At 39.2% G+C, this 24378-nt stretch overlaps 3 protein-coding genes across 3 annotated transcripts in view; 2 read left to right on the forward strand and 1 right to left on the reverse strand.

Moving 5' to 3' along the window:
• Positions 1–2944, forward strand: part of doc2g (double C2-like domains, gamma) — a 34700-nt gene extending 31756 nt beyond the window's left edge. The window contains exon 10 of the mRNA XM_085355945.1: positions 2805–2944. Coding sequence (XP_085212071.1) covers positions 2805–2944 — 140 coding nt within the window. The remainder of the gene's footprint in view (positions 1–2804) is intronic.
• A 2726-nt stretch (positions 2945–5670) lies between these two features.
• serping1 (serpin peptidase inhibitor, clade G (C1 inhibitor), member 1) lies at positions 5671–11590 on the reverse strand. The gene is made up of 11 exons (XM_085356971.1): positions 11448–11590; positions 11095–11142; positions 10864–10975; positions 10621–10770; positions 10217–10516; positions 9867–10088; positions 8661–8804; positions 8366–8569; positions 8149–8288; positions 6417–6639; positions 5671–6166 (listed from the first exon to the last, which is right to left on the reverse strand). Exons 2-11 carry the CDS (start codon positions 11140–11142, stop codon positions 5919–5921), a joined length of 1791 nt encoding a protein of 596 aa, XP_085213097.1. The 5' UTR covers positions 11448–11590; the 3' UTR covers positions 5671–5918.
• Positions 11591–14589: 2999 nt separating this feature from the next.
• On the forward strand, positions 14590–23140 carry tmem134 (transmembrane protein 134). Its single transcript, XM_085355946.1, has 8 exons — positions 14590–14768; positions 15130–15371; positions 17220–17287; positions 17374–17460; positions 17529–17605; positions 18104–18148; positions 22649–22702; positions 22807–23140. The coding sequence occupies exons 2-8, from the start codon at positions 15174–15176 to the stop codon at positions 22887–22889; spliced, it is 612 nt and encodes a 203-aa protein (XP_085212072.1). The 5' UTR covers positions 14590–14768; positions 15130–15173; the 3' UTR covers positions 22890–23140.
• Positions 23141–24378: the final 1238 nt, after the last annotated feature.

Consider the following 24378-nt stretch of genomic DNA (forward strand, 5'->3'; position numbering starts at 1 on the left):
CAGTGTGTGTCTGACAAGGTGATTAGCAACACAGGGGCACCACAGGGGACTGTCCTCTCCCCCTTCCTCTTCACCCTCTACACCACAGACTTCAGCCACTGCACAGAGACCTGCCATCTTCAGAAGTTTTCTGATGACTCTGCGGTGGTTGGATGCATCAGCAGGGATGATGAGACAGAGTACCGGGCTGTGGTCGACTCCTTTGTCACGTGGTGTGAGCAGAATCATCTGCAGCTCAACGTGGCAAAGACCAAGGAACTGATCGTGGACTTCAGGAAGACCAGGAAACACTTGACCCCTGTTTCAATCCAGGGGGTCAGTGTTGACATTGTGGAGGACTATAAATACCTTGGAGTACACATTGACAATAAACTGGACTGGGCTAAAAACACCACAGCACTTTACAGGAAGGGCCAGAGTCGTCTCTATTTTTTGAGGCGACTGAGGTCCTTCAACATCTGCCAGAAAATGCTGAGGATTTTCTATGAGTCTGTTGTGGCCAGTGCGATCCTCTATGCTGTTGCATGCTGGGGGAGCAGGCTGAGGGTCGCAGATGCCAACAGACTTAATAAACTGATCCGTAAGGCCAGCAATGTTGTGGGGATGGAGCTGGACTCCCTCAAGGTGGTGTCGGAGAGGCGGATGCTGTCCAAGATAAAGACAATGTTGGATAACACCTCCCACCCACTCCATGACATGTTGGTCAGTCACAGGAGCACGTTCAGTGAGAGACTGAGATTACCGAAAAGCACCACTGAACGACACAGGAAATCATTCCTGCCTGTGGCCATCTCCCTGTACAACGCATCCACTTAACACACTGTTTGCTGCTACAGCTACACATGTTTCTTTTCCAACTATTTATTTATGAGTGACTTATGTATGTATGTATGTATGTATATATATGTATATATTGTACTATTCTTAGTTAGCGTATTGTCTGTCTTGTCTTAATGTTGGTTTAAAATGGAGCACTGTAACAAAAAATAATTTCCCCCAGGGATCAATAAAGTATTCTGATTCTGATTCTGATTCTGATAAAGTCCAAACTGCATCCTGTAGACAGCATGCTAACGCTAAGCTAGCCAAGAACCCAGAGTGGTGATAAAGCTGAGTGAATGCTGACCCCAGCCAAGCAGCCAGACCCTAAATTCAACAGGTAACAAACTGATGATCGGTCAGGCTGCAGCTTTCCTTTCCACCTGTTCATGTTTCTACAGTAGAATCACTTGAAAGTCTCTGTGCTGGTTCTCATCTTTGCTTTGTGCTGTTAACTTTGTGTTCATACCTAAACACTAAGAGAAAGATCACATGTGTGTCCTCGTTAGGATTGGCATTTGTGTTGGTGTGTAGCCTCAGTTTATATTGTTAAATGGTAATTATGAGACAGTGTGTTTCAGGTCGTTTTACAGAGAAATTTGCATAAATGTAGCATTTATGACATGCTGCTTAGCGATGGTGGTCACTCTCAAAGCAGAGCCAGTGAGAACTCAATAGGAGAATCAGTAATGGAATCGGCAGCACTGAATTCTTATCAGTTCCCATCCCTACACTTCACTCTGTGTTCTTGGCTAGCTTTGTGTTAGCATGCTGTCTGTACAGAGAGCATTGGCTCTCTTATCACAAGCAATGGGTAGCTGCTTCTGTCCTGGATGCAATCTGCACTTTACGATCAGGCTATTGTTCTTATCATGCAATAAAAAATAAAAATAAAAGCAACATCCATATGCCACCTCTCAAAGGCTGCAGTCCACTCCCTGCCCAACTGAAATCAGCTGATTAGGGAAATGTTTAGGAGGAAAAAGTCGCATTTGATGATCATTAATCACTAACATCTGTAACAGTATTACAGTAGGTGTAATTATTGAATTCATCACAGTTCACGTTACTTTGAAGAAAACTGTAATGTGATTACCCAGCACTGGTAGGTGGATGGTGGCACGAGGGCGAGCTCCATAACTAAAGCTGTGTGCAGTTATGGTTCTTCTTTTGAAGCCTCGGGACACAAATTGTGGTCCAGTTGGACTCCTTTGGAGCAAATTCACAATGCAAAACCCTGAAAGAGTTGATAAAGCTGTGAGCATATGCTCCTGCTTGTGCTCCTAACTAATGCCCCTTCTTCAAGCTAAAACTGGACGATTAACTCTCGTTATGTTTGGAACTTCTGGGGAGCAGTCCAAGCATAGCAGATGTGCCTTAATGCTCACAGTGCTTCACAAGGAGAAGATCTAGGAGCAGACAGGGGTAAAATTTAAAGCAGAGATGCTTTGTTTTTTTGCTTTTTGTTGGTAGATTCAATAAATCTTTAAACACGCCTTGTACTAATGTACCAATTTTGAGGTACTGAACTTGATTATATTCCACTCTACACTGCCACTCCAATTCATGAGAAATGTGTTACTTAAACTGTAAAGATAATGTTTTGTAAGGTCCCAGGATAATGTACAGTGCATTGGTAAGGATGATCCAGTATTTCCCAGATTTTTGGGGGCTCTTTAGAAAGATCTGGACCATTCTTTGGTCCCTGCAAACATTTCACATAAGTGAGTGTTGTGATTGTTTTCCCTCTGATAGCTATGCTAAAAGGATCAGGAATTTCAGATTCATAAAGAGTATTTAAAAAAAAATGAAAAGCAAACTCAAATTTTTCTTTCTTTAGTTTGTTAGTTATTTTGTTTCCTTATTAGTCATCTTCACCTCCTCCCAGTTTTTGTCTCCTTTTATCGTCCTCACCAGCAAACAAGTTTTCCTTCGCCTCTTGACTCCTCTCTGTTTCCTCTGCTTCTCTCTCTCTGTGTTTGCAGGAGGAGTGGAGCTGGGCATCAATGCGAGCGGAGAGAGACTCAGACACTGGTTCGAGTGTCTCAAAAACAAAGGGAAGAAAGTCGAGTACTGGCATACGCTCACGCAGCAAGGAGCCCCAAGCAGTGACAAACCGGACTAGATTATACAAGATATTCATGATACAAACGCATAAATGCACACACATGCAAATGCACTATACCACACACACACACATTTATGTCTCACTGAACGATGGCCGATAACAGAATGTGAGTAAGGAAGAAATAAGAACAAAGGATAAAACATGCAATAACAATACTGATTAAAATCTGTCTCATATTGCCAATAAATACGGCGCAGAGTATTAGTATATGATATTCATACTAATATTAGTGATGGTAATAAGGTGTAATCTGAATACTTTTCTTTTCCAAGGTAAACCAAATTGTGACAATGTCCTCATTAAAGTGTTGACGTAACAAAACAAAGCTCACTAAATTGTGCTTTAGACCGTACTGTATTGTAGAAGTTGCTCATGTCCATTCAAATTTTATGCATAATGACCAGATTTGAGACTAATGCACTCAAAATTCATTCAGTGAAAGTACCTGACAGTATGTGCACCCTTTGTGACTCATTATGTGGTACGCAGATGCAGGAGCGGGGGGGAGGGATGTTACGAAAGGATGATTGTCGTGAGAAGTCTCTTATCTTCGTGGGTGTCTATCTAATGCAAAACAACACACCGTATTATAAAGCACAAAAAGATCCGTTCGGTGGATTTCTACCTTTACCTTTTCATTGTTTTTATGTATTTTCATTGTCTTCTGGTGACAGTGGTGTTTTATCCACCTTCACATGAGACGATAATGTGTCAAAATGTGCGCGTGCGTGAAGGCTGTGAGACTATGAGTGCCTGCTTTTTCTGCCTGTGCAGCGTCTGTTAATCTGTATTCACGTCATGCCCCATTCAAAACGTCTCCATCTGAATTCAGAAGCGCAGAGGTGCGAGGGAATGTTTTTTAAAAAAGGACAAAAGAGAGAAATCCTCTGTTACCACCGCAGGCCTCAGTGGTGCGAGTGCGCCCGGCCACTTGTTCCAGGCCTTTGCTATCTCTGTCTCCCACTGCCAGAAAGCCAAAAGAGCAACTTTAAGAAAGGCAAATACTGTGGTGCGTAACCTTTGACTGCTCCTGTCTGATGAAAGCCCAAAGCTGTGTCCACAGCAGGCAAAACGATGTCTTTCAGAGTATCCTGCACTGTGTTGCAGCATTTCTGAAACAAATTTCATCTGGATTCAAGACAGTTTACCTCAGTGACTGTAATTTTTGCTCCAACAGAAACACCAGTTATGCAACATCTTCTTTCGTCAGTGCGGTGTCACATATTTTGAATTTAAAGATACAGGAATTTGATTAGTTCGGTTATCTGATTTTTATAAACAGCTCGAAAAGGTTCCCTAACCCACATCTGCACGACCTCAGACATTCGATATTGGTAGAAGACATCTGGCTGAAGGTGAGATCAGCCATCAGACGGAGTCAGTGTTTCGTCTGATTGTCCCGTTATTTTTGACCTGTTAAATATCAGGTCTCTTCTAAATCATCTACACGTCTATTAAACACAGGAATTCCTGTTCAGATACAACTTTGCTTTTGGTACAAGAGCCTTCCTATAATTTAACCTCTCGGTGTAAAGGGGGATTACATCCTTCAGGGTCAGTGGAAACGCACAGATCCAACAACAATAAGATCCCATTTTCATCGAGCTGCATGCATGCCGTGGATCTTTGTGCACATTTCAGCATTTTCATATATATAAAACTTATCTACATGCCTGCCAGGATATCAGATGTCGTCCCCTGGTTCATCTGTCACAGCAGCTCTGGCCATACACTTGTTCAGAGAAGCACATGCACGGTGGGTCAGTGGCCTCGGGGAGTTTTCTAACTGTTGAATCGATCTGGCTGCTCATATTCTTGGTGTCCTTCGATAACCTTGTGAATGTCTGATTGCTGACAGCAAAAAAAACAAAAAAAAAAGAGAGAGAGAGAGTAGATCCTCCAAAGTTGGATTAGGATAAGAATAAAGGGCTTGGACACTAATAAAAAGCACTTTTAGGCTTCAGGATATTTTCATTCAGAGCTTAAATAATGTCAGTAAGATTTGGAAAAGGGTGGTAGGTTTATTCTGCACTCTGTCTATGCACATTGAGACTCCCAGCACGTCAGCAGTGAGATAATCAAACCAAAACAACATTATCGTATTATCCAGGCATTAAGGATACATTTCTGGTTGGCAGTGATCAAATAGAGTTCACATTTCTGGCTGGGTGGTTATTTGTTTCCGTCTCTGGATCTGTTCGTTTTGTTTACAGTCACTGAATTTTCTGACTCTTTGTCTATTGACCCTGCTTTGCTTATGCAATCATTTCAATGTGCAGTACAGCTGCATGTTTAGCAATCCCCATCAGCTTGTATAATAGAGTGCAACCTTAGCTGATCGTTCTGAATGCCGACGTGCCATGCATTCAGACTCCTCGCCATCTGTGTATTTGTTTGTGAATACGACGATTCAGGGTATCTTTTTTGCTCAGTTCGCTTCGCTTTTCCGAGCAAGCTCTCGCTTTAACGAACAAAAAACCTTTACTGTCGCCGATTTTGACACTCGTCTTCCTTGAATTATTATCAGTGGTGATGATGTGGGAGGGCTGAGGAGGGAATGAGATGGGAAAATCACTGTTGCAGTCCCTGTGTATTCACTGTCCATGTCAATCACACAGTATGGCTGCCATCCTGTGGTGGGTTTGTGTAAGTACTTCTCAAAATAAATCAGAGCTGTATCAGTGGGCGTCTGTCCTCCTTTGAACATGTGATTCTTCAAGAACATAAGATAAGCACCATGTGTGTTGTGTAGATATGTGTTTATTTATCATCATCTCGGAAGATAATCCAAATCCACAAGTCACTGCTCACTTTAGTAACTAGACTATTTAAAGCAATATTGATTCTTAACAACTGAATTTTCAGAAAAATTCTTCAAATTACTTCAAACACAGCAGCAAAGCAGCCTTTGTTAAACATTGCCTGTCGTTTCCTGCACATTTTACTCCCCATCCCTCGTTATGTTCTCCTCTCACGGCTCGGTCAACCTGCCAATAAAGAGCGGCACATTGGTGTGGTCACTCCACAGCAGCATGATGAAAGGCCGCAGGGCTGAGAAGGAAGGGAAGGAGCGGGAGAACGACAAGGTGGTGACAGCGCCGGCCTCCACTCCTTGTTCGGTCAGTGCGAGGAAGGCTCTGTGTTTGGCGTCGTCCAGGAACAGTTTCTCCTGAGGGTAGAGGCCACACAGGTCGGCACCCTCGTAAAGCACTGACAGTCCTGGAAAGGGAGTGAAAAGTACAGAAAAGGTAGTAGTGAGGGTGAAAGCAGGTAAGAGAGCCAAGCATGTGGTGGAGATGCTTTGAGATCAAAAAGCAAACGTAGAGACATATTTCATAAATGGGAACCTAATGTTTACTGCTAGCTAAACTGCACAGGATGAAGGCATGGGTGGTGTTTATTTTTGGTAATACAAAAAAAGGTCAGATGTTGGGTTGGAAAGAGAAGAGAGCACAGAAGATGAACCAACCTAGTTTCTTGATAAGCGTGTTCATTTCCGGCTGGAAATTCAGTTTGATTTTGGGCAGAGTGACCTCAATATGCTGAGGAGATGCTGTTTTCATGTTTTGTATCATTTGAACCACAGTCCTGTCGGTCATCTTCTGCTCGATCTCCTGCAGCTTTGCCTCTGTGTTGGTGGAAGGCAGCAGGATGTAAAGACTGCTGTCTCCTGTGAGGGCAAACCTCGCCACCTGTTGGCCAAAAAAGATAAAAAAAAATACTGGAAGTGTTAATAAGTGACAAAAGAGATCATTATGAGACCATCTGTTTTTACCACTGGCATTTAAAATAAACCTGAGATGTAAAAAAATGTATCTCATCATCGTAATACGCATGATAGTATCAGTGCCTGTAACTGTTTGGCTGGCATTAACTTTGTTTAAGTCATCTGGTTGTCCATGAGATGGAAATATTCTCTGTGTATTGTTTTGTAAGGAGTGAAAAAAGAAAATGCACCAGTGGTGCAGTAAATTTAGTAACTGTTGACTCTCTAACTCATCTGAGCAAAACCACGGTGCACTGAGGCCACCGACGTGTTTATCAACTTAAAGATATCTACTGTTGTGCAAAAGTCTTGAGCCATCGCTCATTTTCCTTGGAAAATGTTTAGCAATATAATGAAAATATGATATATATGACAAAAACTGAGTTTGTACAATTCTAACGTGCCTGAAAGTCAAAATCTGCTTTTATTCTTCAACACAGCCTGAACTCTCTGAGGAAACATAGATAGCTTTTGTTTTTTGGTCTTCCACTTGTCCATTTTCCTCTTTTTTTTTAAGGGCACACTGCACAGCATGCTGAAATACACCAACCCTTTAGATAAAAGCTTTTTTAGAATCACCTTGTTGGTGCAAAAATACTATTTAATGCTCTTATAACTGTGTTATCTTTGTTATTTTGCATAGAGTCAACAAAAAAAATATACAAATTGTGTTTGTGCCTGAAGATAGAATTTAAAATTGTTTCTTTACTTGTTTGTTCATTTCAATGGTCAGTGTTAAATGGCTTGAGGAACAAAAAAACTTTTCCCATTTTTGTAGTAATAGCATTCTTATGAAAATGGTCAGTTACACAGGCCTGGACTGAAAATGAGTGAAAGAAAAAGCAACCGATGTCCAAAGAAAAACTATAAAGGGACCTTCAGAAAGCCTGGAGAGCTGCAGACCACTTTAAAAAATGATACCGTCTGGTTCCTTGGAAGTAAAATATAAGGAAAGGAGAGGTGGCTCAAGACTTTTGCACAGGACTGCAGGTCGCCGGAATCATGGACTATCAGATGCTGGATTCTGGTTACGACTCTGATACCTGTCATAGCTCAAGAGACAAGACTAGAGACAAGAAACTGACCCTTTGGGGAACAGGAAATTGAATGCTATAGATCTGAAGTATTTTAGCATATTTACTTATACAGGAATAAACTGCATAGTAATTGTGATATAAAATTAAAATAACCGTAAAATGACAGATGAAATTTAAACATAAAGCTACTGTTCAAACTGTATGTTTTGTGAGTTAGTAGAGCAGTTTAGATGTGCATTAAAGATGAAAAGCTCAACATTAAAGAAACATAACACGCATGTTTCCTGTAGGAATCGATGAAGACAGGATGTCACTTCTGTTGCCTGTGGCAGAAAGGTCTGTGTAGGATTTAGACACATATTGCTGTGAAAAGTGTCAGTTGGTGGTTTGTTCCTTACCTGTGCCTTTAGGTGAGGATCATACATCATAGTTGCCATGTACTTGTCATGATAGAGAAGAGGCACCGTTACCACATCACCATTAAATTTTGTGAAATATCCTTTTTTATTGTTTGGGTTAAACTTGACCTTCCACTGACCTAAAACACACGTAAACACAGTTTATCAGTCTCCACATTTTTGAAATGTGCACAAGGTGTGCGCACAGTTTACTGACCGCTGAAGGAGACGGCGTTGAGCAGGATCAGCTGTGAACTTTGTGGGACAAAGTCAAGCAACTTTGTGATTTTATTTTGGGTCTTTTCTGCCACCCAGCTGTTGATCATCTGTGTGTTTTCCTCAGTGGTATTCAGCAGCTTTGTGGGCTCCGCATCATAAAACTGGATCGACTGGTCGGTAAAGGACTCACTCAGATTCATGTCTAAGGAGGAGAGCCGAAATAGAAATCATTTTATCTCTTACGATCTGTGATTTTCTGCTCTGTGATATACTTCACACTGTGATAGTAATACGTGAATTATAGTAGATCTGAGAGGCCATCAGCAGGGAGCCGGCCAGCTTCTCTCTCAGCTTCTTCATCTGGGAGTGAACGCAGTGGAAGTCGTGAGGCACGCAGATAGCGCTCTCAATGGCCTTACGGGTATCGTTCCTTGCACCTGAAGGTACAATTAGACAATAACAATACGTTTAGTACATTATAGGAAGCTGCAAGCCATGTTTGATTTTAAAAATACAGTTGAATCCATAGATTTTTGAGACACTGGTGTATTTTTTGTCTTTTTAGCTGTGTACCAAAACATTTTTAAGTCACAGTTATTTGAAACATTTACTCCAGGGGCTCCTTTAGTTTAAGAAAAAAATATGGCATGACCTTTACACAGCCCTCTAAATGTCTTAAATGTAATGGGAAAATGCACTGTGCTGTGGACAGCTGTGAGCTTTTTTTTGTTGTTGTTGTTATTTCTTAATAAATTCAGCAGGTGAAAGATCTGAAGATTATTTCAGGTGCAACATTTACATTTGGAAGCTTTTTTTTTTTTTAACTCATAACATCTGGTCAAAAGACATAATAGAAGAAAAACGGGCCATCCTTAGGCTTCATATATAAAACACTCTCCAACACAGGGAGAGAGCGGGAATATTAGGAGTGGTCAAATAAACAGTTTCACTAGTTACGCTGATGAGCTCAGAAACATTGTAAGTCCAGGACATTCACAGAAGATTGCAGTGCTGTATGATCACAGCATCATTTCTATTTTTGAGTTACACTTCAAAACATCCATTCAGTTCATTTCCAATCATCGATCATCTTCTACTCGTTTTCTTCAGCTGTCATAGGGCTAAAAGCTGGGCACATCCTGGAAAGGTCTATCACAGAGCTAACCACATAAGACGTTAACCAATAATACCTAACGAAAGCCAGACCAGTTCAGAAACAGAATTTTTTTGGAAGAGGAACTTAATATCAACCTGTAACCTGTTATTTCTTTAGCTTTGTTCATTACTGTATTAATTCACCCTCTAAAATTCTGCCGAACTGAAACATAAAAAGGTATCTTAACTTTTTACCTGCAGGTTTATCTGGTTGGTTTATCTCAAATTTAACATGGTGATGCATGAAACTGGAAAACTTTAAAGGATTCACTGGAGAACATGATGAATGCTAAACATTTGCAACGTGATTACATTAAAATAGCGACTCGCCTCTCTTTTCGTACCTAACAACAAATGGGAGAGCACCCCACCGATGCTGACAGGAGAGAAGAGCATGTTGCCAGAAGGATATATTTCTCTGAGATAATAATACAGCTTCATTGAAAACTCTGTCATGGACTCCTTCAGTATGGGTTCTGCTGTGCGGCTGTTCTCCTCCGGGCAGGGCTCCCATGGTGAGGTGGAGCCTTGGCATGTGTGAGGAAGAGCTGTAGGAGGAGCTAAAACTGAAACAAATCATAAATAAAAATGTTTTATGCAACTAATCGATCCTTTTCCCCCCCCTTACTGACTCAACGCGCAGTGGAAATCATTAAATCTATTAAATCTCTATTAAATTTGACAAGCCCCCTACCTTCCACAGTAAGGTTTATAGAGCTCAGCTTTTTTCCATCATCCAGTTCACATTCATAAATACCAGCATCCTCCATGCCAGCGTTTATGACCATGATGCTCTGATCGTGGTCTAGTGGAAAAATCAGCTCTATTTTTTTATTATCATCTGCGGAGTCATCGTCAAGATTCAACTTTATTCTTCCGTTTGCACTTTCTTTGAACCACAGTGCATTGGCGCTGACTTCTCTGGAACTTGGGATATTGCAAGGGAGTTTAACATCTGACTTTGTAAATACTTTCATTTGATAGTCAGTGAATTCTGCAAAAAGAAACAAAAAGCAGACAAACAGCAAACACTTTATTGTTCGTTGCTCCACTAACTGTAAAATTAAAAGTGGTCGTATGATGACGAAAGAGTCTCACCATCAACTATGACGTCAAACCTTCGTACTATTTCCATATCGCTCCCCTTTAACAGACACTCGTACGTGCCCTCTTTGGTTTTAGTGACAGACTGAAAGCGGAGGGAAAAGTCTGAAGCGACGGGCTGATAGTTTTGAAGCAGGATGGCACCTGTAGTTTAAAGAAGGCCATGTGTTATATACATATATGTACATAAAAGCAGCAAAAATTTGCATCACACTAAAAACAGAAGCCGTTTAAAACCATTGAATTTCCATGTGATTGCTTCCACTCCGATGAAGTGATTATTTGCTGGGAGACAGGGAAGCTCCAGCGTAGAGTCAGGTATCACCCTGATTTGTGTGCATGATGACAGCTGACCAGGAGGAAAGAAAGACATCAAATGAAACCTTTACAAATTTAAGAGACAAAACACCTGCCATTTAAGTTTCTGTGGATTAGTAAAGATATTGTCCTGCACTACTTCAGATTTACCTCAAAAATGAGCTGCAGGAGGAAGCAAAGTGTGGCCTTTTGTCCCATCTGCAAACGAGAGAGGATTTCAAAATTAATGTGGCACCAAGCCGGAGGAGAGATCAATATGTGGCGCAGTCTTTGAAGTAGTGATATCAGTCTGCATTCAAAGTTTCTTAAACTGTTGTAATTACAAGGATTTCACTGCCTCGTTAGATTTCCAAAAATCAAAAGACACATATGCACATTTTCCTGTTCATGTCAGATATGTTTACATATTTTAGGAAGTAGCTGAACATATTCGAGTTGGGTTAGTCGTACACACACACACACACACACACACACACACACACACATGCAAATACATAACTTACAGCTCTTGAATTTCTGTGCGTCCAGATTCGGTCCTGATACGAGTATTTGTCAGTAAGGTTTCTCTGACATTGAACCAGTGTCCACTGCAACCAGCAGCTCTTACTATCTGCTCGCCTGAACTGCAACCAACAATGACTAATCTGTGATTGTTGGTTTAGAGATGTTTGTTTGCATAATGCAAGTCTTCTGACTTGTTGGAAATCACATGATTTCACATGTTGGCAACAGGTACTAAGTGAAAATATTCAAATTTCAGTGTTTATTTCACCTTCAAACATAATTTCAAATAAATTTCATTACTTCTAGTATCAGTGCTTTAGTGCAGAATTTGCAAAACACATCATCTCAGCTAAGAAAAATGAAACACGGGTATTATGGGGGAAGACAGACAGTTTCACTCCCTTTTATGTTAGTTTGCTGAAGGTTGTGGTGGGTAGAGAAACAAGGACATAAAAAAGTAAAAACCCAGCTTGTCCTAACTGGCAGGCGACATCTTTACTTTACTTACTATTTGTGTAGAAACATCTTACAACAGAACGACTTTAAAGTTTTTTTCGGTTGCTTCCTAATTCTCAAAGGGGTGAGACGGTGGGCAGCTCTGCATGTTTGATTTGGCAGATTGTTTTTTACATGTCCTTCTAAACACAACCGCAGAAAGATTTGTGGATCCTCTCAGGTGCAAAGCACCACAACATGGAGCCACAAAAACCTCATATAATATCAGTGGAAAAACAAAAACAACAACAACAACTGCTATTTCATTAATATAGATAAACCTGGTATAGGTGGTGTACCTAATCTGAAGCATAGTTTACTCAACGGTTCTCTACATTACTTTTATTTCCTAATCAAATTTTTTGTATTATTATTTATTGGATTTTCTTGTGCTTGGTTTTGAATGAATGAACAAGTGTTTGTTTGTTTGTTGTTGTTTTTTGCTGAGATATAATTTTTAATTTATTTGGGATTGGGATGTTACCCAACACATAAAATATGAAAATCATTTTAAAACAAATAAACATACATACAAAAAACCCAACAAAACTGCCAATAAAATCGGTTACAGTTAAGTGTTACCATTTTTGGAAACTGGCTCTCTTGCATCTTTTACAGTCATGTAACAAAGGCAGCTTTCACAGTACTCTATGCAATCCTGCACAGAGTACTGTGAAAAAATCGTACACCCCATGATTCAGATTAGCTTGTAGAACCACAATTTCTGTATAACTATCAGTTTCTCACATTGTTGTGGAGGAATTTTGACCCACTCTTCTTTACAAAGTCCCTTTGGTTCATTGAGGTTTACAGGCACTCGTATGTTTACAGTGCTTTTAAGGTCTCACCACAGCATTTCAATAAGAATAAGATTTCTTGTCTTTTTCAGCATTTCTGTTGTAGACTTGCTTGTTGCATAACCCAGTTTGGACTTTAGGTGCCAAAGAGACTGCCTCACATTTGACTCTGGTGTACAGAGGAGTTAAATGGCCAACTCAGTGGCTTCAAAGTGTCCATACCCAAGCCCAAATCATCACCTCACCACGACTGTGCTTTACAGCTGGTATGAGGTACTTGTGCTGCTATGCTGTGTTTGGGATTCAACAAATGTGTCTCTGTGCATTATGGCCAAACATCTCTGCTTTGGTTTAATCTGTGCAAAGGATAATGTCGCGTGCGTTTTGTTGTTTGTTCAGATGCTACCATGTTATTTTTAGAGAAAAGAGGCTTTCTCCTGGCAAACCTTTGTTGTTGAGTCTTTGTCTTATTGTATTTTTATGAACTAAGACGTGCAGTATTTTGCAGTTTCTCTGAGCATCACACAGTTTGGCCTTAGGTGATTTGCTGAGATGACTAATACTTGAGGGAATATGGCATTGCATTAACACACACCTGAATGCGTTGGACAGCATCAAGTCCTGTGAAATATTAATTTTTCACTGTAGTGTGTCGACTATCTCAACTGGTTTTCCTCTTCATCAGCATACCCATAACTGGAGACATTTCAAAGCAAGTTATATATAAAAATAAATACTTCCTTAGAGCCTTTAAAAAAAATCATTCTAGTTATGGGAGAAGAGGCAGCTTTATCAAATTTATTATGCATGTAAATACAAAGATCCAGTAAATCTATATGTGTGTTTATATCCAAATGGAGAATACATTAATTTAGCTGATTTGTTGTTATCAGTTCTTAAGTGCACTGCTAATGAATATTGAATATGTTAAAACAAAATACACTAAAACTCCAGTAAATGAAAAGCTGGAATGCTGTTTGATTAAAAGCAAAAGATAAAAACGCACAAAATAGATTCCAGCTCTTTAATTGACATTATTTAGCCTTGGTAATATATTACTGGCTTGTGGGTACAGGATGCCTTTCCTCCATTAGATGACCACAGTCCATGAACACGAATATGCAAACATACACTTTTGTTGATATTCTGATAGGTTTTGCCCTAAACAACCAAGGTCAAGATGTTTTTGAATTGATTCGTGCTTTTAATAAAATTAATCTTTTCTTTTTTATATTTACTGTGTTTTTACACTTGATCAAAATTATGAAAGAAGACTGACAAACTGCGTCGAATAAAATACAGCTTTGCTAGTTCTATACTATCCCTGAAGTTAGTGAGAACCAAACGTGACCATCTTTAACGAGATGCATTGTATTAAATTATATAACATATCTCTAACTTGCAACAAAAAGCTGCACACACATCATGTGACAGCTGTGTGACTTACGTTTGTTCATTTCTTTTCAGTTTCTTCCTATTCATTTTATCGTATTTATCATTTATCCTAACTTATTCGTTAATCTGTTTTAGCTATCTTATATTATTCAGCATACACACACGCACACAGTGAATGCCTTTTTGAATTATTGTCTCACAATTTCATGCTTTAAACTAAAAAATTTCCACTTACTGTAGAGAAATTTCGAGTGACTTATGTAATGCTTTGCCATCTATTTTTTCGTAGGAATTTCATAAATTGTAATGATTGACCCAGTTTCTTGAGTTTTTTCTCCTTCATAACAAAAGTTAGCGGATCGATCGATAAAACGACACTCGATTCGGCGCCCTGGCTCGCACGCGAAGAGAGCGCTTTGGGCGTAATCAGTCGTATCTAATCGATTGCCGGTTGCCAAAAAAAAGAAGAGAGTCCAAACTTCTAAAGAAGTCGCACTACAGAAGAAAAACGAAGATACTGCTAACAGAAGGCTTTAAAACCACTTTTTCCAGGGCTTACAAAAATGTGACTCGTCTCCGAACAAAGTTCAGAAGTCGAAGTTTCTTCGCAGGAGAAAGGATTTACTTAAGACAGTAAGTTTTCCTCCTGGTCATCTGATCGGACAGAAGAATGAGGACAAACAATGGCAGAGACCTACAGGAAAGCCGTGTAGCCTCTGCTCTGTTGTACTTAGCCTCGATCCCATCCGCTGTTACGTGTAGGCAGCACGGCAGCTGTTTTCGCCTTTTAAACTAATTCGAAAGTGGTGGAGTTACTTTATTTAGTTTTTATGTAGTGTAGCATGTATGAGCGAACTTTAAACGTTTAAAGGGAAATGCTGTGATTGGTGAGAGAAAACTCAGCAGCTGCTGAGTTAGTATTTTCACAGGCTGTTTCCTGCGGTTTGAGGGATTAAAAATCCATAAAACATTCGTTATTACTCTTAAATCACAGTGAGCATCCGGCTACAGGACCTCAGGGTGTAAGAGGGAATCACCATGGCAACACAGTTTACCATCGACGATGCGTTTGTGCTGGAGGGAGATGAGGAGGGGGTTGTGACTGACGGAGAGCCGCAGGGATGGAAGGACAGAGAAGGAGGAGAGATGACATTTGGCCCTTTGAGTTTCTCCAAACCTCAGAATCATCCCTCACCTGCTGCCGCCTCCCCTGAACCCACTAACCTCAAGTATCAGGTAGCATGCACACAAGAGATACAAAACATTGTTTGCATTTCTGTTTTCATGTTGCTGTTACATTTCCAGTGAGAGGCTGTCTAATTCCTTTTTGATTGGTATCAGTTTTAGCTTGTAGTGTTTTTATAACAACACTACGAATTCGTAGCTACAAACTCAAGAATTCAGCAAGTCCCTGTGAGCAAGGAAGACAGCTAACTTGTCATTTTTAGGACTGAAAGAGAAGATCCAGGCTTAAGGTGGGCAGCAATCGGCAGCAGCCAGTGAAATGAAACAAAAGAAGAAAGAAAACAAGAGCATGAAAAGATGGCAAAGAATAAAGAAGAAAAGAAATAAACCTTGGGAGCACACAATTTTAATGACGTGTAACAATGAGATGATTTGAATCTATGTGGAGTGAAAGAGCAGGCTTCACGAGAGCTTCTGCTAGCAGCTTGAACATAAAGCAGCATTTTTTTTAAAAAAAATTTTGCATTACCTCATCTAGCTCTGACTGTAATCTTCAAAAAAGGAAATATTTCAACCTTAAAGAAAGGAAGAGAGAGGGTGTCTGTCCACAGCCTAAACTGGGAGCTATTTCCACAAAAGATGTGTCTAGTAGCTCAAGGCTCTGCCTCCCATTATACTCTGGAGAACTGTAGGAGCCACAAAGACTGACACTGACAGCACAGTGCTGTATTAGCACAACTTGTACACACCAATTATCTGTGATCTCTTTGTGCTGTTCTGCTGCAAACAGATATAGTTACCAACACTGAGAAAAGTTTAAGAAAAGTAGTGGTGGTAGATATTGTTTATACAGTAAAAGCTGCTCATTTTAGCCTGTTGCTAGGTGGTTGCTAGGCACCCTCATCCATCCTAATACTGAATGCATAATTAAACTTTTGTGGATGTGAATGAGACATTATTGCAATGAAATTAAAACAATAGGATGTTTTTACAATGTGTTATAGGAGCATAAAAGTTAAAACTGGTCATTTTGTGACTGGCGGTAGCTAGGCAACATAATAAAATCATAATATGTGATATAAAAAACAATTGGCAGATGCCTAAGTTGGGCTTGTGTGCCAAGTGTGGCTGTTCAAGTTATGAAAGTCAAGGAGGGATTTATGGAAACACACATAGATACAGTAAGTTCTGGTAAAATGGAATCTGTAAGATGTGATGGAGCTGGGCTGTTAACCGTGTGAAAAGAACTATTTTAAACGTGTCACAACATATTTGTGAAGGCCAGTGACTCTTGTAGATTACTGTTCAAAAGTCTTGAGCTGCCCTTCATTTCTATTTATTTTGCTTACAAGCAGCAAAGTGGTGTTAGGTATTAGTTCTCCAGTTTTTTTTTCTCCACTTTACACTGCCTGCCTGAATCATTCAAGGATAAAAGCAGTATCTAACTCCAGGCATGAGCCTGTACTGTGTCTACACTTAACAGACAACTTAGCAAAGAACCAGTTTTAAATGATATTTCCTGGCACTTCATTCCTAGCAGCCTGTCACACAAACACATAATTTGTTCCCATTTCCTCTGGCGAATATATGAGCAATGCCAGAGATAACACAGTTTAACACAATGAAATAAACATTTGGCACCAACAAGAAGATTCCTAGCATGATGTGCAGTGTGTCCTCAAAAATAAAACTGGACAAACTGGGCATGTGTGGACAAAAGAAGAAGTGGGAGGCCTAATAAATTTCTACAGCAGATGAACATATCTGAAAGTCACGTCCTTAAGAAATAGGAAAAAAAAAACAGCGACTATAATAACAGTATTACTTTTGCTTCCTCTCTGCGAGCTATACATTTTTCTTTGCCGTTTATATGACATCCACCATCTCCTCTTGTTTTAGAATCTGGAAAATGAAGACGCCTTGGGCAACAACGGGAATTCCTCTTTCAATAACTTCTTCAAAATCAGGTGGGCTCTGTAGTTCAGGCGTGATTTTTCTTTTCCCTGCTTCTTCTGTGAATGTGAGATGAAGCGTGTTTCTGCTTTCTCCACAGTGACCCTGCAACGCTGTCTTACTGCAGCTCTCAGTGGTCCTTCAGCACCTTGAGTTCAGTCACGCAGCTTTCTGCGCACTGCTGCGGGTAAGTTCGGTCTTCTCTCACGGAGAAGCATAACAAACACGGTTACTTTAAAAACACGTTTCGCCTAGGTGGGTGTCCCATCCGCTGGTGAAGAAAAACAGAAGGGTTGTTCTCTCTTCATTCCTTCTCCTCATCACTGGAGTTGGTAAGTACATGTTTTTGTTACTTATTAAGTATGAAACACACAAACCAGAACAATTTACTGAGAGAAACTTGTTTTTCTCATGTTTACCTGATTCATTTTGGCTGTGGGAGCATCACAGTAACAAGGGCTGCCTGCTCCCACTGTAGATGGTTTAGTGATTTTAATTTAATTTTGGTTTTAAACTCAAAAGAATTGCTAATCTCCAGTTAAATGACTGCAGTCGAAAAGGACAAACACACCTCTTCTTTCTGATTCTAAGTTCACTTCAAAATGACGCTCTAACATTAACACAAAGGCACCACTCCAAATTGTTTTGCAATGCTACACCAGGTAGTTTGTTCCGTGTTGTGTCAGGCAATGATAGTCTTGGCACTTTGCACAGTGAACTTTGTCCCCCTGCACTGATCAACAGATTATGACAGAGTTATTGCCGGAATAACCAAACTAATAAAAACAGAACCTTTCAAACCTATAATGTTTGTGCTGTTTTTGTTTTAGCTCTTATTTTCACAGGTATTGTCATACAGCTCAATCCAAGTGCAGGTAAGGAAGATAAAATATTGACATGCAAAGCATTTAGACTGTTGTTGTTGTTTTTTAGAAATGCATGTTAGTCCAAATGCAAGCATACACAAAGAAGCGCGTCACTTCTCAACTTCTTTCAAATCATAAACAGACCAAACATGAATGAATGCAGGACTTATATAGTGGATTAAATAGTATAATTCAGAATGGAATGTTTTTATTAGAGTCCATTAGTGCTGGTGTGCTTTCCCACAAGTGGGAGGATCTCTGTGTTATCTTGACACACAAAAGAACACACAGAAAGCTGCCATAGTCCTTGCCTGCTACAGGACAGTATAGTTCTTAGTCCAGATCTCACAGTCTGTCTGCTTTTACGACTGGAGTGACAGAATCATAACAAGAATCATGTACAGTGGGCCTTTTTTGCTTGTTTCTTTGTTTTTTGTACCGCCTTATGACAATTAAGGTGATAATCCAGCCAAAGTAGTCGCTCTGAGGTTTTCAATCTCCTCCAACAACCACTGCCAACCAGTCAGAAAACACATGTTTCCCTAGCAACCGGTGGCTTTATTATATCCATGGTAGATAACTGTCCTACACTTGAAAGTGAAAAGTGCAAATATTTCATGCTGACTGACCTTAGTGCATAGGGGTCATCTCAGACTTGCCATGATGGTTTGTCTCAGTCAGCATCTGCTTTTGTTGAGAACAATTTAACCCTCGCTCAGCATCTTCAGCATCTGAACATTTTTGGGGGGTTTTGTAAATAAATGATAACATGGTGCATAATCTTTGTAGCAACTAGTTGGCCGACTTCCCGCTAACCTCAAACTCCACTGAACCTCTTTAAATCCTCTTTTTCTTGGATGCCTGGAGGTTTTACTTTATGGTTACACCTGGGGGAACAGCCACCCTGATAATTTAAATTCAGCTGAAAAGTCCCTCAGTTTCTGGGAACCGAAGGAGCATTTGCACTTGGAAATGACAGATGGCTTAAGGTTTAGGCTGTAGACGGTGATCACAAGTTCACCTAGAACACCTAAAACTTCTACTTGTCCTCTAAAATAACTTCTTCAAGCTTACGCATTGTTACTACACACAATGTTGTCAGCAGAATGTTTGTAATGTAGCAACAAACCTATACAAGAATCACTGTTTCTTACTGTCAGGGAAATCTTTAGTTAGATCATTGTAAGTGTAGTATGGGTGTGAATAAAGTTCATAGTAGTCCACAGCTGTGTATCCCTCCACATTATACCTGCAATGTTTTGCAGACAGGACAGGCTTTGCCACATTGGAAAAATCTTGTGGAAATAAAATATCTTTTTTCCAGTAAGTTGACCATTTTTTCTGAACCCTCCATTACTCACTGTGTTTCTATCTTTGGCCAAATGGAATTCAATTGGTTGGTGATTTCGGTATGTCTTTGTGAGCTGGGTGGATACTGTGATGTGTCGTATCCACCCTTGCTTTTATGGACATGAGCTGACATTGGATGATTCATGTTAGCAAACATTGCATTGTTTTTCTTGGCCTTCATCTATTCATATACTCTTGTGGTGTGTTTGCAGGTGGTTGAATAACTTAGTTCGTGTTGCCTTGCAGTGCAAACTCCTTGCGTATGAAGTATTCTTGGTTAATATCTCTTGTGCTAAATCTGAAGTATTACCAAACAGCAGATGAGGATCTGCTTCAAGGAGCAAGCTCTTCACCTTCTGCCTTACCAGACATTTGAATTTCGTTATTTATGCAGGCACGTGATGAGGCACTGATTTAAGGGGCGCTTGATTTACTTTTGCTTTGTACTCAATTGACAGAACAAGCATTTGCAGCACTGGTCAATCATGTTTGTGATTGAGTTTCAAATTTGGTTAATTGTGCAGCCCTAGTGCAATGCTCTGACTGCATGCTTGCGATAAGTTTGTATTGAATGAGATCACACTTCACATTCCATATAGTGCAGAGGTCTGCTGGGCCCGGTAGTGGCTCTGTGTGTCACATGTTTAACTATCTTGAACCTCTCTTGCCTTGTCTTTGATTAGTAGTGTCCCTTTTGATTTTTCTGCCTCCAAACCTCTAAAAAGCTGAGTGTTCAATACTTCTCATCTTGTATTTCTGTCCAAACCCAGCGCATTTTATCAAGTATCTATATGTTCAGAACTGTTATTCAGAATTTCTTTGGCTGTACAACCAGGATTCATAATGAATTAAAGTCTGTCAGGCAAGTTTTAAAAAGTCTTTTCAGATCAAATGAGCCTTGCTTTTCCCCTTTACAAAAATCAGCACCTCCCATTAAATTGGTCAACACATTCCACGAATATCAGCTTCAAATGCTCACCGCGAGTTAGGCACTTTAAATTAGTCGTGTCTGCCTTTTTTGTATAGAGTGTCTCCTCTCCAGCTTGAGGCAGAAATCAAGCAATTAATGTGCTCTTTGGGATGAGCTCACCCACAACATATTAAGAAAATGTCACCAGAGTCAAAATAGATGAGATTAGATCAATTTGCCTTTCATAAGTAGCTACAGGAGCAGGTGCATCTCTGCAATTAAGCTGTAAAATCTGCTTAAGAACTTTCGTTATCTAAAGTTGACTGGGCATACTTCCATAACCCCGAGTCCTGTTCAGAGCAATTCATGCTCTTATCACTGCTCCCAAGCCTTTTCTTGAGCATCATCACCACAAGAATTGTGGGTGGGTGGGGGGGGAGCTCTCTTACCCCCTTTTTTTTAAGTAGAGAATTTTGAAAGTTAGCAACACATTATTAATCACATCTGCATCAACTTCTGTGCTATTTTGTCATACATTAGTTGATGAATTATTCTACTCACCCCTTTAAGATTTTCTTTAAAATGTACATCTGCTAAGTCACCATCTGCCTCCAAATGAACTAGCATAATAGTAATTGTGCATACGGCTCAAGTATTGCATTATTTAGTAACACCTTATAATCACAAAGAGAGTATTTACCCTGTAACTAAAAGGAATTCAATGTATTTAATTTGAAATTACAATATAATTATATACTTAAAGGTAACAAGCCAGATTTTTACAGGAAACAAAGCAAAATTATACTCTGCAAGTAAATTTAAGTAGAGTGTAAGTACGTTTTTAAGTACTGCATGAGTAATTTTAAATAAGTAATTTTGTAGAAAAACAAGTTAGGCAAGATCAAGCCGCTGCATAATATGGCTCAAGCTTGTCTGTTTGTTTTCCCACTAAATTGCTTACTTACTTAAAATTACTTACACACTACTTACATTTACTTGCAGTATAATTCGTGTGAAAAACTGACTCGTTACCCCCTTATTCTTGTGTAACTACCTTTAAGTATTTGTGGGTAAATCTAATTACAGTGTCGTTTTAAATTAAATCCAATAAAATTCCATCTAATTATAGGGGCCTTTAGACATGTACTTTTAGACATGTACTTTAAAATGTTGTAAAGTATGCACTATTTTTTCCTTTTGCTTATAACCAGAAAGTCTGTAAGTGCAGCCCAGCTGTGCAAGCATTCTTTTTTCAAGTGTTTTACACTGTTCAGACTCCTTTCATGTGCAACATAAAATGAGATCACATAGTGAAGGAAAGAGGCCAATTATTTCCTGGTTTGTTTATGAAAATTACAACAAAATTCTGTGAGCTGTAGTTATAAATGTGGTTTGCTGTTCCCACAGGCAGCTGCAAATATCACAGATTGAGCTACAGCTGAAATCTTTGATACCACCACTTAAATTTTGCCTAACTAAAGTGAAAGTACCATCGATATTGATGGTTATATATTAGGAATTTGCAGTTTGGCTGTTTCTGGTGTCCATTTCTGGGGTGGCTGTAGCTCAGGTGGCAGAGCAGGTCAGCCACTAATCAGAAGGTCGGTGGTTCGATCCCAGGCTGCCTCCTGGCTGCATGTCAAATATCCTTGGGCAAGATACTAACCCCATGTTTGCCTACTGGTGGTGGTCAGAGGGCCCGGTGACGCCTGTGTCCGGCAGCCTCGCCTCTGTCAGTGCGCCCCAGGGCAGCTGTGGCTACAATGTAGCTTGCCATCGCCAGTGTGTGAATGTGTGTGTGAATGGGTGAATGACTGAATGTAGTGTAAAGCGCTTTGGGGTCCTATGGACTAGAAAAGCGCTATACAAATGCAGGCCATTTACCATTTCTCCATTTTTATGCCTTCCTTTCAGCCACATAATTTATAATCATAAGATACTTTTTCACCTTCTTGTTCACACCTTTTATTAATGTTGTTAGAAAACTAAGCAGTGATTTCCAACAACAACGTGTTAATCTTGTCAAAAGAGTAGTTAGTCATTTTCAATATTTATGCAGCTGTAGCTTCAGATTTACTGTACAGGCAAACTTCATCAATCCTCTAATTTAACTTAGCATTTCTGGCTGTTTCAGAGCATGTAAATGTTAAATGGACCGGTAGTTAAGTAGTACTTTCTTAATCTAATTAAGAACTCAAAGCGTTGTGTGTGTTTTCTCTTGACTGTAGCTGATAAAACTGTCCCCACAGGTATTTCAAGTGCTATTTTCTTCATTCCTGGATTTCTTCTGTTTATCCCTGGAGGTAATTTTGTTCATTTTATCTCTTAAACCTTTTACTTGTCTTTTTATGTGCAAAGCTTTGTTTTGATGAATGCTAATATTGCCATTCTGTGTGTTCGCCCGCAGTGTACCATGTGATTTACATCAGCTGTGCAGTCCGTGGTAGAAGAGGCTTCAAACTGTTCTACCTACCTTATTTTGAAAAATGAAATTTCATGTGACCAGACATGTTCACTACATTTCTTTCAACTATGTTATAATTAATGGTATTTTGACACTCATAAGATATATTGACCTGTTTTTTGTTGTTTTTCTTTGTTTTTGGTTTGTTTGACATATTGACCACTCCTACTTTTACCACTCAGCGCCTTCACTATATTTCCACTCCATGAACTGACATTACTGTATGTGTATACCAAAAAGACCACCGTCTCGCCTGTGTATTCTGTTTTAAGTGAAAGATGACTGTGAAATTACAATAAAATGTTGTATATTTTAATTTGTGTCAGTTGGTTTTAATGAAAAGCCATTCCTTTAAATCATGATATATTTCACAATATATATTTAAAATGTAGATGTTATATTGTTCAAAATCAGGCATTTACCTCTGCATCTGTTATTGAGTGCATTTTTCAGAGAAATCTATTTTTGACCTTCTGCTATTTCTTGGTTCTAAGAACGTGTTTACTCACTCTATTCATCCACTGTTCTGAAAGGTATTACGCATTTATTCAATTTGTAAGGCTAATTGAGAAGTAGCTTTGGGTCTGCTTTTAAAGGCTGATGGATCAAATCTATTTAACAGAAGCATTAGGATTGCACAAACACACACATACACACACACATATATTTGTTATATACAATTTCATGGTCCAAAGTTTGGATATATGTAATAATTGCTGTTAAATTTACTTTCAATTTAAATGTAATACTTTCTTTTTAAATGGTCCATTGACCTGCTTCCAGCATGTTTCTTTTTCAGATTTTGAGGCCGTGTTTGAACCTGTCTGAACAAGCTATTAAGGATAAAAGCCTGAAATTTGATCTGAACCGGGATACATCAAAAAATCCTATTGCCTTAAAATATGAAAAAGTCCCATATTTGAGCACACACTAAAAAAAACTAATAAACTTCACATTGCAAAAGTCAATTAGTGATCATTTCTGGATGGTATATGGTTATATTTCACAGTAATGTAAAATGAAACATGTAGAATACTTTAACATAAAATTTTTAGTCACAAATATAACAAAAAGGCTATTTTCATTATGCTGGCAAATATTACAAAATGCACCACAAAATAAGTTAATTAAAACAGTAAAAAAAAAAATAGTAGATAACATTTTTGGACCTACTGCCCTGGAGGAGTCTCATCATTCAGCTTAAATTAAAAATGTGCTTAGAGACACTGGTCTTGAGCAGTAGACCGGTCCTTGTATCTAACCATTTTTATAGATTTTTATTTAAAATACTGACCTATGAATCATTCAAGCATAAAAAGGCACCTAAATCAGTCAGTGTTAGGTCTACCTGTAACAGACAACTAAGCAAAGAACCAATTTTAAGCCTGTGATTAACACACATGATTTGATGCCATTCCCTCTGTTAAATCTACAAAACAATTCCAAAGTGCATTAATTTGTTTTTCACATAAATAAACATCATATTAATTAGAGTATTAATTGATAGGACAATAA

This window comes from Diplotaxodon limnothrissa, linkage group LG6, assembly GCF_057381915.1.
Source record: "Diplotaxodon limnothrissa isolate DT_005_m linkage group LG6, D_limnothrissa_male_GT1.1, whole genome shotgun sequence".
Taxonomy (NCBI): domain Eukaryota; kingdom Metazoa; phylum Chordata; class Actinopteri; order Cichliformes; family Cichlidae; genus Diplotaxodon; species Diplotaxodon limnothrissa.

Coding starts and splice junctions, on each gene's coding strand:
- tmem134 (XM_085355946.1), top strand. CDS start 15,174: ATGGCAACACAGTTTACCATCGACGATGCGTTTGTGCTGGAGGGAGAT. Junction 17,606..18,103: donor TCTCCTCATCACTGGAGTTG/GTAAGTACATGT, acceptor TTTTTGTTTTAG/CTCTTATTTTCACAGGTATT. Junction 22,703..22,806: donor TCTTCTGTTTATCCCTGGAG/GTAATTTTGTTC, acceptor GTTCGCCCGCAG/TGTACCATGTGATTTACATC.
- serping1 (XM_085356971.1), bottom strand. CDS start 11,142: ATGGGACAAAAGGCCACACTTTGCTTCCTCCTGCAGCTCATTTTTGAG. Junction 10,089..10,216: donor TATAAACCTTACTGTGGAAG/GTAGGGGGCTTG, acceptor GATTTGTTTCAG/TTTTAGCTCCTCCTACAGCT. Junction 8,289..8,365: donor CAACGCCGTCTCCTTCAGCG/GTCAGTAAACTG, acceptor CGTGTGTTTTAG/GTCAGTGGAAGGTCAAGTTT.